Source organism: Sylvia atricapilla, chromosome 3, assembly GCF_009819655.1.
Source record: "Sylvia atricapilla isolate bSylAtr1 chromosome 3, bSylAtr1.pri, whole genome shotgun sequence".
In the NCBI taxonomy this organism is placed as follows: Eukaryota; Metazoa; Chordata; class Aves; order Passeriformes; family Sylviidae; genus Sylvia; species Sylvia atricapilla.
The window spans coordinates 24,745,512-24,760,307 of record NC_089142.1 but is presented as its reverse complement, the minus strand read 5'-3'; the positions used below and the strand labels follow the sequence as shown (position 1 = coordinate 24,760,307).

The following is a 14,796-nucleotide window of genomic DNA, read 5'->3' as shown; positions in this document are numbered from 1 at the left end:
GGGGTGAAATCAGAGAAGTACAAGGTCCAGAATGAATTAATTAATGGAAGATCACAGGAGAAAGGCTCTGTAATTATATCAGAGTATGAAGAAAAAAAGATACGTTACCAAGGAATAGAAAAAAATAAATAGCTTTGAGCAATGTAGAAATGTCTGAATTACTCTGAACTCTTTGTTCTATAAAATGCTGACTTGATGAAACACGTTTTAATAAGATGAGGGTGAAATTCAGGTAAGGAAACAGCAGACTGAAGAATATTTGATAATATTTGGATAAGTTACATTTTTTTTGTCACACAGCTTTATTTATGCAACAGTTAGTAACTAACTGATTTGTAAGACTTCTATTTAAGAATTCAGAGGAGGGGGGACACTTCTAGAAGTCCACAATTACAGTAAGCATACCTCTCTCCCAAGGAGAAGAAAAGAATGAGGAGTTATGGACCTTGCAGGATAATTTCTCTCTCTGGAGAGACTGTGAAACATCTGGTCTTTGAAAGCAGGTGGACAAAGGGGAAGTGGTGCAAATGGTATGTCTATGCTTTTTTACATGCTGTCACATGTAGTCTCATTAGCAGATTACTGTCCTGAAATTTGAATGGAAGGATAACAGTGTGCTGGGGTATTGCCATTAATAACTGCTGCAGCTGGTACTGGGAAGAGCCCATGCCATTGGTTGCTGCTGCTGCTGCCATGGGTGCTGCCAGTGCTGCAGCACCATCATCTGCCTCTGGGAGGCAACACCTGTGAGCAAAGACCTTCCACTGGGGGAGCATCCCAGTGCCTGCTGCCTTCACTGTACCTTATCTTCAAGTGAGGTTTTGAGCTCTGTGACTTTGTCTTTGTAGGTGAAGGTACACCTGCTTCTCTCTGGCTGTACATCTCTCTGGCTCCAGCCTTTTGGCATGTCCACAACCACTGTCATTCTTGCCCTGCCACAAACCTTACCGGGTTCATTGCTTGCCCTGGGCTGTGTTGGCTTATGCCCAGGGAGCTCCAGGAAATATAGGAGCTCTTCACCCTGCCTGTGGGCAGCATGGTGCTGAGGAGACAAGGAGGCAGCTTGTAATTCTGCATCCTCATAGACACACTTGTGGACACGTGGCTGTGCAACTGCCTGGCTGTGTAACTGCTGATCTTTGCCTAGACAAAAGGTTTGTAGGCATCTCTGACAAAGTAGTTAGAAGATAAGTTTTCTTGGAATATTAAGGGTAGTTGTGGTAATCTGAATTTGTTTAGTCTGAAACTAAGAAGACTGAAGGGAAATATGATAGCATGTCCTCAGTAGGTAAAAAGTGTTTATGCAGAGGCTGGTGAACAGATGATTTCTGAGGTCAAATTATAGGGGAAGGGGCAACAAAAACATCAGTTTATTTTACAGAGATTTAGTTTGAAGATTAGTGAGGAAAAGCGTCCCACATGGCTTTATAGAGAAGGTGTAGTCAAACACTGAAGCACTTGTACTGTGTCTTATATTGCCTTCATTTTCAAGAATAAATTAGAAAAGCATCTCTAGTGTTTTCTAGCCAAACTGCACAGGACTGAGTGAGGTGATCTGTTCAGTCCTTTTTAACCTAACACTTTTACTATCTCTGACAACTTTGTCAGGTACAACCCTCCTCTGGCAAAGTATTATTCAGCTTTTGAACCTTGAAGCTGATCACTGCCAAATTCATTAGCAAAGCTTATATTTTTATTACTTTAGTGATTTCAGTCTGCATTAATCCTACAGTTCCAGTGAGAATGCCTTCTTTCAGATGGTTGCCATGTAAAGTGAAGCTTAGTTGTGTTTGCTTTATATTCTTCATGAATTTTTTATTACATACGTTTGGAAATAAAATATTTTTAAAGGGGAGAACAGATGTCACAAGCCAAGCTCTAAGCAGGCTGTGAATCACACTTTCTTTGTTTGATTTTAATTGTTTCTGAAATGTATAAATATCTTTAGTCTCATACACAAAAACATCAGAACAATGTGTACTGATTTGAAGGAAAATCTAAAAGGGTTACAGTGGTGCAAACCAGGGAAGAGAAATGTACATGCTGTGCCTTGAAATCACAACTGGTGCAAGAAGTCTCGTTGGCTGCGAGTATGAGTGGAGTGGCATGGAACCTCACATGCCATGCCACATGTGGCATCAGCCCCTCATCTTCTCTTAGGGCTATCCACAAAATAAGGGTTAGTTCTGTGTAGTAGATTCTAAAATTTGCTGGACATCTGTGACTTTATATTTTAGAACTTTAAATTGTAGCAGTGATGGAGAAGATATCCATTTTATGTTGGTAAATATGCATTTCTGCTTGTGAATCTGCAGGAACTCCACTGAGGTGGATTTGCTGATCTCAATATGAGAATTTACAAGCAGACAACCAAGACTTTGCCAAAGATTAATAGCAGTGAGGGTAGTGCTGTGAGAATGACAATAAGTAAGTGGAGTGGGACCTGGCAGGATATCCTGAGTGGTTGGAGCAGTGTTGGTTGGAGAGAACCTTCCAGAACCTACTCCTCAAAATATTTTGAGATGTGTCCAGTTCTTGGTTCTCCATTATAAGAGACACATGGAGCTCTTGGAGGAGGTCCCAACAGAGGGCAAAAAAGATGATTTAGGGACTGGAGCATTTCTCTTACAAGGAAAGGCTAAGGGAGCTGGGCCTGTGGAGCCTCAAGAAGAGATGGCTGAGAGGGAACTCATCAATGTGTATGAGTATCTGAAGAATGGGTGTCAAGGAGATGGACCAGGCTCTTCTCAGCGGTGCCAAGCAATAGGACAAGAGGCAATGGGCAAGGTACAGGAACTGCCACCTGAACATGAAGAAGAATTTCTTTACTATGCAGGTGAGCAAGCACTGATTGTGGAGTCTCCCTTACTGCATATATTCAAGAGCCATCTGGACACAGTCTTGTGCAATGTGCTCTTGGGTGACCCCAGTATGAGGGCTGGACCAAATGACCCACTGTGATCTCTTCCAATCTGGCTCATTCTGTGATGGCATTAATGGAGCCATTTTTTTTTTTTTTCCCTGTAGGAAGCAGAAAGGACTTTGACATTTAGGACACTTGCTTAAAGTTCTTCTGTACAATGATGCTGTTTCAAATATTACTACTTAATGTGTGTGTAAATGTCCTACTGTTTGATATATATGAAAGATTATACCTCTGCTTGCATACTTTCTGATCAGGAAAATACTGGAATTATTTCATGAAACAAAACCACGGGAAATTAAGAAAAATATAAGGATATTTAGCAAGATTTAGCAGTGGCAACATTATTTTTTTTTTTTTAAATTGAGCCAGAGTATATTTATACTTTAAAGCCATACAAATATTTTATGATTAATAGCTATCCTGAGACATGTGGAATAATTGAAGCGCAGAGGCAAAATAGAAAGCAATGGATGATTGAGTTGTCTGGGAGAAATGTGAAGGTTAATTTGGAAAAAAAGTGACTGATTTGAGCTTTTAGATACAAGGACAGGCTGTTAGAGGGATGGAACACAGGAAGGGTGTTATGTTTATCATGATAACAGAGTGTAAAACATTGGCCAGATGAGAGAGTGAAGGATGAATCCAAGGATGAATTTTCTTTTAGAAAACATCTGTTATAAACAAAGATCAGGGATGTTAAACTCACTCTGTAAAGGAGACTTGTTTAAATGTGCCTTAATAAAATTATAAAGGAATTTTATGAAATTAAATAACATTAGCTGTGTCTGCTATTTGTGAGAATTAATATCCAGAAACGTATTCAAACACAGAAATAACTCCTGAGTATGGCATAAAGAACCATTTATTTTCTGTGAACCACCACAATTTCCTGCAGAGTGGATTATTAGACTGCTCAGCAAAAGAAAAGCGTGAAAATGAGTTTCGGAACCACTGGGCCTATAACTGGATTTGCCAGACTCTGCTTGCAAATGAGCAGGAGGACAGAAGAGACCTGGCACAAGGGTGTGTGCCAGCTCTCTGCCAGCCCTGGCCGTGGGCCGGGCACAGCAAAGCCGGGTGTCCTGGGCGGCGTGTCCAGCGCTGGATGGAGCTGCGGGAACAGCACCATCTGCAGCCCTGCCCGAGCCCTGCCCGCCCCGCTGTCTGTCACACAGCTTCACTTCTCCTAATGAAGGTTAAATTATCATAATTAAACTGGCATGCTTGTTTATCGTGAACAGAACGAGTGAAGTTTAGTATAGGATTCAGTACAAAACAAGGATTATGACCATGGTGTGTGTGTGTGGAGTTCAGGTTTTTTCCCAGCAGTAAGTTTTGGGTTTAGAGTGGGAGATTAAAGAGCAGGGGTGACTGGGGTGACTGTGGGTGTGCGTGTCAGTCTGCACGGAGCATTGGCTCCCTGATCTCTTGGCACGGCACCAGGCTGGCCATGGAGCACAGCTCAGGTCTCTGCTGCCCCTCGCAGCGTGGTGGGGGAGATGACCTCAGGGGGGTGGGCCTGCGGTGTGTTGAGCCATCTTCATCCCTACATGGGGGAATGTGAGAAGTCTGTAGAGTAAAATAAGTGCTCCTGAAAATGTTTGAAGGAGCAATTTCCTTGGCAGATCAGTCACGTGGCAATGTTTTGACAAACCTCATATTTTGGCAATTACATGCTTCATGGATCTTGTTACAGGCTGTTCAGAATTTTAGAGTGTTGCTCATAAATCATGCTGCATGTGTCAGGCTAGTAGATCTTTATTTTTGTACACAATTACAACTTTCTCTATTAGAGGTCTTTTTTTATTCTTTACTTATGGCATAGTTTTTTTTGTTATCATGCAATTAGAATTGCCACAGTGATTTCTTAATTTTTAAAGATGACAGGACTAAAACATGCAGGTTCTCAAAACTTACCGAAAACTGTTTCCCCCATAAAGTATAATTTTTAATAAAAAATCTCCTTTAAAAAGAAGCTTAAGTGTGTTTTTAGGAAGCTGAAACATTAGGGAAACTCATCAGGGTGTCAGGATCTCACCAGTGGCCGTGGAAGTTTTTCAGCTCTTTGAATGCTTATGGCATTTGCTGTGGAACACTGTAGTTATAGGAGCTTTTAACTATTTATCTATTATCTTGGTGAAAATTGTTTTACTGTTACTGAAGTGAGTCAGAGTTCTAAGAGATCTTTCTTCCACGGGCATTGACTCAGATTCTCAAAGAATGAATTTGAAGTTCACTGTGAAACTCGCAGTGGCCTTGTGCCAGCTGTCATTTGGACTTATCTGTGACCTCAGTGGTAATTAAGACCTGACCCTTTTTTTTCCCTAAACACATCCCTTACAGTTCTAACTTTTGAGCTTTTTCCCATTTTCCTTTGGTAAATCAGTAATGCTTTATGTCTGAGCTGGGCATGTAATTAACTTTGCTTCCAGAAGCAAGGAGAGCAGTACTTGAAAAAGACTTTCCCAGGCAATGCAGCCTGAGCAGCCTCAGTTAGTTCTGGAATATTCTAATTCTTGATAACTTTTGGGTAATGACACTGATTTTATGAAGACTTGACAACTGAACTTCAGTTATTCAAAATAAGTATGGTTCAGATTTGATTCTAATATGAAACTGTAAAAAAAGGTCTAATTTGGCATGTTCTCACGATTATATCTCCAGCTAAATTATAATATAGAAAGAGAGAGTTGTGATGTTTTTAAGGCATTTATTTGATCATAGTAGTCTGCTTTCCTGACCCTGTAAAAAAATGGGTAATTTTGCAAGTAATTGAGCACAAAACTCTGCCTTGTTTCCAAGTCATGCAGCTTGCCAGGGCCACAGTGATTACCTCACCTGCCTCAGGGATTTCCTGGTGGCCTCCAGTACACGGGCGTTACTTAGAGTTGTTCCTGCTTGATCTGATTATATTCTCTCTCCTGACTCTTTTGCCTCCACTCTAGATTCTGCAGCACGTTTATGTTTTTTTCTGTTTCTTCACACACTATTTCAGTTGAGAATGTGCTCCATACATTTTAGGTGCTGGTCTGGAACACACTGCATCCTTACATGAAAGTCTGAGGGATCTTTTTTCATGTTGGGTGTGCACCCACTGTATACACAGAAATGGGCACAACCCTATTTTCCATATTTAGTTCTAATTAGGAAAAAAGGGTGTGATTCTTCTTTGTTTTAGTGGAATCATCATAGACTCCTAGAACAGTTTGGGTTGGAAGGGACCTTTAAAATCACTGAATAAGCTGAATTGGAAAGGACCTACAAGGATAATCCAGTCCAGTTCCCAGTTCTGCAGAGCACAGTCCCCAAGAATTGCACCATGTGCCTGAGAGTACTGTCCAAACACTTCTGGAACTCTGTCAGCATTGGTGCTGTGACCACTTCCCTGGGAAGCCAGCATCATCCTACCACCTCTGGGTGAAGAACCTTTTTCTAATACCCAGCCTAAACCTCCCCTGACACACCTTCAGGTCATCTAGTCCAATGCCCCCTGTAATGAGCTGGGTCGTCTTCAACTGCATCAGGTTGCTTGGAGCCCCATCCAACCTAACCTTGAATGTTTCCAGGGATGGGACATCTGCCTTTCTGGGAAACCTGTTTCAATGTTTCACCACCCTGACTGTAAAAAAATTCTTTCTTATATCTGTTTTAAACCTACTCTCTTTTAAAATAAAACTCTTACACCTTGTTCTATTACAACAGACTGTACTAAGAAGTAGGTATGGCTATGTTCGAGAGTGACCTGTGCATCTCCTGTCCATCCTTATCAAGACTCAGCTGGTTTTGCTTGCAGTAGCAGAAGTGAAGCAGAAGTCCTTCCCCTTCTCCCATATAACTCTAAGCAGCCATAGTGTGTAAAACTATAAATTTTTGTTCTAGAATCAAGACAACTAATATCAATAAAAATTGTAAGAAATAGGTTTTCTGTGGAAGATGGCTTGTTTTCTGCTGTGAATGATGGCAAAACCAGAGATCACTATGGGCAAGTTTGGTTCACTAAGCATTGGCATCTAGGACTGCTTGAGATAAGGGTGTTCAGTACAGACACCTGTGGGGGACTGGCCAGCAGGACCTAGGCAAACATTAGTCCTCCTGGAGAAGAGGGGAGACTAAGTGCTGTAGCCCCTAAACATAAACCAGCCCTGTAGGTATGTGACCAGGCAGCTGAATCATGCTCTTTCCCTGTTGGGGGAAGAAGAAGCAGGCAGACTGCAGGCAGTGGTGTCAGGAGCTGTGGCACCAGCTCACAGAGGAGGTGGGGAAGCCTGCTGGGCTAGGGAATTTTATAGAAGAAGCAGAACCGTGTGGGGATCTGAGTGGAAGCTTTTAGAGGCAACAGCCATCTTCTTGAGTCTTCATCTCTTGTGTCTAGCGTGCTGGGGTCTGGGATCATGATTCAGGCTTTACAGTATTAAAAGCTGGCTTTTGCTGGTGGTGGTGCAGAGATTCCCCAAGGCAAAGCATGAGCTTGCTGGAAAAGGATGATACAAAGATATCTGATGCTTATGTTAAGGAGAATGGAGCTTTCCTTACCACAAACATCATAATATACGTGCCAGAAGCTGAAGATCAGAAGATTAATCACTTCTGAAACAATGCCTTATATTCACTTTGTCTCCTTTTCACTGGTGAAGCCATTTTACTTTTCTTGTTTAAGTTTTGTCAGATGCACCTCAGCCACTCAGTGTTTTCCACGTCTTCCTTAAAGAATCTCTTCTCCTGCCCAAATTATCAAATCTGCCACACTCATGTGGATATATTGCAAAAAGTTGCCTAAGGCAACATGTAACCTACTTTGCGTGTGGACCTTGTAAAATGTCGGGCTGACAATTCTGTGATTTTACTGAAAAGCCACAAGAACTGTTGTGAAATTCTATGGGCTCAGTAGATCCTCCACATTTGTCCGGGGACCCCTATCTGCATCCAGTTATTTGTGCTACTGTGTGTTTTGAAGGAGGTTGAATGTGGCAGTAAAGAGCAATTAAGTACTTATATTTGCTTCTTAGAAGTTAAAAGAATTTGTTAGATGTGTTGAGTGACAAGAATTGCCCAACTGATAGTTAAGAGAGAGGTGATTGTTCAAGCTTTTCCTGAAGTATCAGTGTAGGATCTCTTGAGGAGTGCAAGATGCTCCTTTTAGAAGTGATCTGATGCTTTGAGTGAACAGACATGCTCACATCAGTTGCCCAAATACAGCATTTTAGATACACATCTGCTGCTCAGAGTATTGGAAGAAATTTCCTATTACGTTGCCCTGTACCAGGAAGACTGGCACAGTATGTACTAAATAATTAATCCTCACAGTAATTGATAGTCAGTGGCAGAGCTAAGACAGATGCATAAGGTATACTGCTGGTTTTCCTGTTTTGACAGCTCTGTGCCAGTTTTTTATATCCAGTGTGAGTTCATCTCTGAAGCGTCTGTGATTTCTAGGAAGATAATCTGGGGAAGATGTTTGTCTTTGTAATACTTAGGAAACCTCAGAGCATAAGAAACAAACAGCAGGTTAACAAATGTGCGCTGTGAGCGACAGAGTAGCAGGATAACAAAATTATCTTGCATCTAATGGATAAAAAAAGCAGACAAAACAAAAATAGTGGTATTTTCTCACCCTACAATTCAGATACCTGCACATTGGGCAAATTCCCTGAGTTTTATGTTGAGAAGAGTGTGAGCACTGACTTGGTGTTGCACAAACAGTTCTTTAACTGTGCTGGTGCAGTGTCTTTGAGATGTACGCCACATTCCCCTGGCCTTATCCTCACATCCTCCTGTGCCTCTGGCCACCAGCCTGCACTGTGGATCTGTTCCTGCTGGGGATTCTGCCTTCCAAAGAGAAGTGGAAAGTGACATGTCCTGGGTGGTGGGGCAGGCAGCTCTCTCACAGGGGTTTGTCATAAAGAAAACCTGCCTACTTTTAACAAGAAGAGTTTAGCACTCAGTTTGATATAGTTATTGGAATATAAAAATAACAAGTGGGTTAAAAACTAAAGATGCTGATGCTTCTCATCTTTCAAGTGTTTATCATAATCAAATATTGTATCAGAGATATAAATTATTTATATGGCTTCCCTTTTCCTTCCTTTCACCAGAGATGTAGTAGAAGAACACCTGTTCTTTTTCTTTGTTCAGCTTAGCGGTACTTCAGTATAATCAGAGAAATTTTTTCTTAAATTTTTCTTACATTAATTGCTTGCAGGATTAAAAAAAATGTAACTAAAATTAAAATTATACTTTTTTTGTGTATGTATGTGAGGGTGTAAAGCTTATGTATATGTATTAGAGTATTGGATTTTGACTTGCCTGTGTATGTAGAGTCCGTGTAAGCATTTTGGAAAATATGTGTTGTAATTCCTCATGGAACAGTCTTCTAGATGACTTGTTCTGGCTAGTCTTCAGCACAAGCACAAATATGTTCTGATACTACTCTCAATTAAGATGACGGTGTTTGTGAAAACAGATTGCAGGGTAATTTCATGTTTAAAAATTGGAGTAGGAAGGAAACTTGAACTAAAAAGCATTTATGAGGCAAAACTTAGATATGGAGACAGTTATTTCTGCTACAGGATGAATCTCAAAATTCCCCCCAAAGTGTGGCGAACGAGTTCTTGTATTATGTTGAAGTTCTGTGTCAATTCTTGCTGCCCTCATCACGCACATATGTTGGCAGTCAGAGTGTGTCCCATCTCATACTGGGAGTACAATTCATCTCTAGCAGAGGTGAGGAAGAAGAAAATTTCTGATGTTGTTTTTTTATCCTAAGATTAGGAAGTTTCTGATCTGGTGGTTTAACAGGAACACCAAGGAGCTGACATTAAACTGTAGCTGGACAGCCCTCAACCTCTACCCTAGCAAGTCAAAAATCTCTGATTCTGAAAAATTAGATCCTTTGTGTCACATTCAAAGACCAGCTGGCTGAAATTTCTTAAGGTATTTCAGATAAAGTTGTGTTTAAGTTAATGGTAAGAATCAAGAAGCTGGCCTGTGGATAGGTATCTCCCAGATTTGTTGTGCCTGTCAGTAAAGGTGGATCTTCCAGCTGTCTCGCTTGTCATTGCAGCCTCTCACTAGATCAACCCAATGTCATAGTTCTTGGGTACAGTGTGTAAGGTGGGTGGGTGTGTGAGTCGTTGGGAAAGCTCACTAAGTCCTGGGAAACCTGAGGTGATTAACATGCTGTTAATTGGCTGATGGTATGTTTTGATTAGGAAGTGTGTTACTTTTATCCTGACTGCAGAGGACATGCATGCTGCTGCTAACATATATCTGTTGTTTATCTTTTTACAATTCATTGAGTCTAGCTACTGTTGTCATAGTGGTTGTTATTTAGGTCCAAATGGGAGAGTATCTGGTATTATTTAAATTGTCACATACTGATTTTTTCATTGATACATGCATTCATTATCTGTGACTTCATACGGTTTTTCTTTTCATTTAAGTGATGTGAAATGTGATGAAGCTGTGCAAGTGCAGACAGATGTGAATTTTGTCTCTTACAAGTTATTTGCATTTGTAAATTTGTCATGAAAGTGAAGAAATTTTAAAAAATGCTGAGGTATAGCTGAAGTTTATCTGTATTTTAAAAATATATGTATTAATATGAGTGTGAATTCTCAGGTGTAAACAGGGAGCTTGTATTTATTTTTTGCATTTATCTGTACAGGTTCGAAAGCATGTGAATGACCTATATGAAGACCTAAGAGATGGACATAACTTAATCTCACTTCTGGAAGTCCTTTCTGGAGACACCTTGGTAAGCTTTTAGTTCATAATACAATAGTTTCAGATTGTTAATTATGCATTTTCTCTGATTGTGAACTCCTTGTGTATTGACTGCTGTAGATTTCATTGATATTTTCTGTAATGTGTGACCTGATACCAAAGACACAAGTTGTATTTCTGTTGGTAAATATGCTGGTGTGAATTCTGTGGGGGAATGCAATCTGTTCTCTTTGTTTATTGTGATTAGTGAGACTTCCTTTCTTAATAGGGTAATGCACTATTTCTTCTGTTCTTTCCTTTTCTTGCTGATTTTTGTTTTAACAAGTATTGGATGCTTAATATCTTTTTGCATTTAAGGGAGTAACTTACAAATAACAAGGATCGAATGTCCCTGAAATTGTCTAACACGCTCCTCAGGTGTCATTTCCTTTCTTTGTGAGCATTACTTCCCTTGCTTGGTATTTGTTCTCTTCATTATGTTCTTCTTTTCATGCTCTTCTTTTCATTTGTGGTCTGTCTTGTGTTTTTGCTGTCCTGTCTCCTGTCTGTTGTATTCATTAGCCAAGAGAGCGAGATTTTTTGAAGACCTTACGGTTGGTGAGTTCAACAGAAGCATGCGCAAATGAACAGCATGAGGATGTGGAGGATGAGGATAAGGGGGTAGGTGCCGACCCCCATAACTGTACTAATGTAGTGTTTGAAGTGTGGTGTCTGCTAATGTGAATTCTTAGTTTGGTGTGCTGCAGTAGTGAGCTATAGAAAGGACAGAAGAACTTCTGTTGATAAACCAGGGTACGTGTGTTTGCGGTGGAGGTATGGTAAAGACAAATTTTTGTTCAGTCTTTTTGTGAACAGCTAAAATGCTAATGTTCAAGATTTCTATTTGTTTTCTTTCATTGTACTGTACAAAACCATGGTGCAAATGTATACTGGACAACACTATCAAGAAGCCATAAAATAATTTTTTAAAATAATAGATAGGGTAATACCATAATTCAATTAAACTAAGACTTTCTTTTTAACTTGCAAACAGTATTGTCCATATACAAGTAATTTAGACAAAGACTTGAAGGTTCTTAGTGAAATCAATGGCAAAAAATTGATTTGTCTTAATTATAAGCACCAGTTTGCTATGTGCATGGTGTGTGTACCATAACATTGGATAATGTCTTGAAATAAGGTAATTCAGTGTGCAGAGCTGATTGTTAGATTTTCCTGTATGTAGTAGTGATTTTCATCAAAGCAAGTTGATTAGAAGTTAAGCGACAGCTTTGTGCTTTGGCTACTAAAAATAAAAATAGTTTTCAGGGTTCATCTTTCTTGCAACAAATGCTGAATTATCAATTCTCTATATTTTGCCCATCCAGAAGGGAAATATCTACTCATAAAGTGTAAAATTTTGGGTGCTTGTTAGTCTGAGTGAGCTGTTTCATGCCTTTTTAGACCTTGCATTTTGGCATTTGCTAAAGCAAGTTGCTGTCATAGGGTCTGACTGCCTCCCTGGCTCCTGTGTGTTGTGCTGCAGTTGTGATTTCAGTGGAATTTGTCTGCTTTTTTTTCTGGAGTGCAGCATCAATCAAATTGCTGCATTGATTTATAAAAAAATATTTCCCCTCTGAGATGCTAACCGTGTATTTTGGGATTTACTATACCTTCGTTGTTGTGGAAAATCAAGTTCCAGGTCTGCAGTCCTTCATTCCATCCATGGAAGGTACTTGATAGCAAGGGCTGTAGTGCTTGATCCTGAGTTATTGGTGTGAAAAACAAGGGGCTAAATAAAAGATTCTATAATGGAAATTTAAATTATTTTTGTTTCAGTTTATGCTTCTTATTCAACTTCATGTTCCTATGTTTCTTTTTGGCAAGCATCTGCTACTCCATAGGGGACAAAAAGGCAGTTGAGGAAGGCTTGGGCTTATCTGTGTGTTTCACAGTGATTGTCTAAGGAAATGCTCGTTTTCATGGCTGATCCCTAGCAATTATAGTCCGCTTCAGTTTATTGCTGTGAAAGTTTATGAAAAATCTGAAATAAGGAAGAATAGAAGGACTTGGATATGGTGTTGATGATGTATATTTAACTGCTTTCCCATGCTGATCTGTGACAGCTAAGTATGCGTTTTCTGTGTGATTCTTCTTCTTGGTAGTTTTACACTAACTGCATGCAGTGTTGCCATGTTTCCATTAACACACCGCTCATTTTGATTTTACGGTTTCTTTCTGATAGTTCTGACTTTGTTTTGAGAGGAGTGACTTGTTAGTTTTTTCATGATTTAAAGTTTTCTACCTAAGTCAAGAGTTTAAACTTAGACTCTAGGACTGTTCATGTTATATTATTCTTTTTGGAGGAAGATACTATTTTGATTAGGTGCTTTAAATAAATATGTATAGCTATCATAATGATTCTGCAGTCATACCATTAAGCCATGAAGTTCCATACAGAGGTAAGCTTTTCCATCACAGAATTTTTCAGAACAATGTAAAGGTCCATGACATTACTTATGTTTTGTTTTGCTTAATACACTGTGAATATTTTATAATAATGTATTCCAGTTTAGTTTCTGTAGGTTAATAGCCCTTCTTGGCCTTAATAGTACTTTACAGGGAACAGCTATCAGCCTGCATGGATCAAACTTGCAGTTTGGGACCACTGCTCTCTCTTGCCATCCACTGTACTAAAAAATAACTACAGTTAAATAGTTAAAGCACACTTTTCCACCAAAGGTATTGACTTCATTAAAGTTGTAGTGCTGCAAATGTTCTACCTGGTATATTTAAATCAGACTTTTTGTTCTTTTGTCAGTGAGAAAATCTCACAAATACTGTTTTCCACTTGTAGCCCCGGGAAAAAGGTCGGATGCGTTTCCACAGACTGCAGAATGTCCAAATTGCACTTGACTATTTGAAAAAGCGCCAGGTATGATGAAAATAATAATTAAAAAAAGAATGAATGCAAATTTTGTCACTTATAGCTAATAAATAACAAATTTGTCCTGTGTTGTCTCTTGTGCATATTGTCTAACAGCTGCTTGTGTAGGCTCAGATTTATGTCGTGCTGGAGATGGTTAAGGGAGATGTGGGAAAGGTCATTTTACACCACCCTCCCCTAAGCAATAACAACACATCCTATGTGCTATAGACTATTAAAGAGGAGAAAATTATGGGTGACATCCTTAGGAGCTGCTTATAGTGAATTTAACTGTCTTTCACACTGCCTGGATGCTAGCTGGTATGCAGTTTTGTTCACAATGTAATTTTTAGTGCAAAATGCCAATTCAAATATATTCGAATGTTTTATGGGAGTTCTTTGTTTTGATTGTATTTGTTTTGGGAAAACTTTCTCAAATTTGATCCTGATTAAAGCAAAACTGATCTTTTTAGAACAATTAGAGAGATGTCAGAGTCACCTGAGCACTGTGGAAGATTCAGGCTTAATTTCACGTGTACCTCCTTTTAGCCAAGTACTTGAAATCCACACTGTTGCATTTCTGCTACTGTGGATTTCTTTCCACTTTTCAATATTTTTTAAGCACTTATGGTAGTCTTGATTTTTCCCTTTACAAAATGGCAATTAAAAAAAAATTCAAAACATGAAAGGAAAAATTGTTCCTTCCTATTCATCACATCTCAATGAATTGACACTGAATATCTGCTTTCTGATTGGTTGATTAAAAAAAATTACATTGTTTTTGCTACTTCAAAAGTTTGAGAGAATACGAGGTAACAAACCATAAACAGATACTTAGTTTTGTTATGAAACCTGATGTCCTTTTGCATTTTGAAATTTCAAACTTGCCTTTCGGGGCACTGAGTGGTGTGTGTGCACTGAGAACAAAATCCTCCTTTGCTGAGTTCAAAGCAAACATTTCCTGTTAACCTAAGTGAGCCTCTGAACAAGTACATTACAAAGTAAATGAATGGCTACTTGACAGTCACAATGGCATTTTTATGCAGCAGAATCTCAGGACTTATGCTGCACCATGCCTTATTTATGCATGGCAGACCATGTGTATTAAAATGCAGGAGGTGTAGAGCTGTGTCATCCTCACGTTTATGAACGTGCACGTGCTGCTGTCGATTGTGATCTGAGGATTTTTGTGCTCTCTTGAGCCTTGCAGCTTCATGAAGATGGCTGCTTTGTAGTATGCAAA

At 39.5% G+C, this 14,796-nt stretch overlaps 1 protein-coding gene across 1 annotated transcript in view; it reads left to right on the top strand.

Moving 5' to 3' along the window:
- LOC136358337 (dystonin-like) overlaps positions 1 to 14,796 on the top strand; it is a 290,571-nt gene that overhangs the window by 94,402 nt on the left and 181,373 nt on the right. The window contains 3 exon segments of the mRNA XM_066314265.1: positions 10,590 to 10,679; positions 11,210 to 11,245; positions 13,485 to 13,562. Coding sequence (XP_066170362.1) covers positions 10,590 to 10,679; positions 11,210 to 11,245; positions 13,485 to 13,562 — 204 coding nt within the window.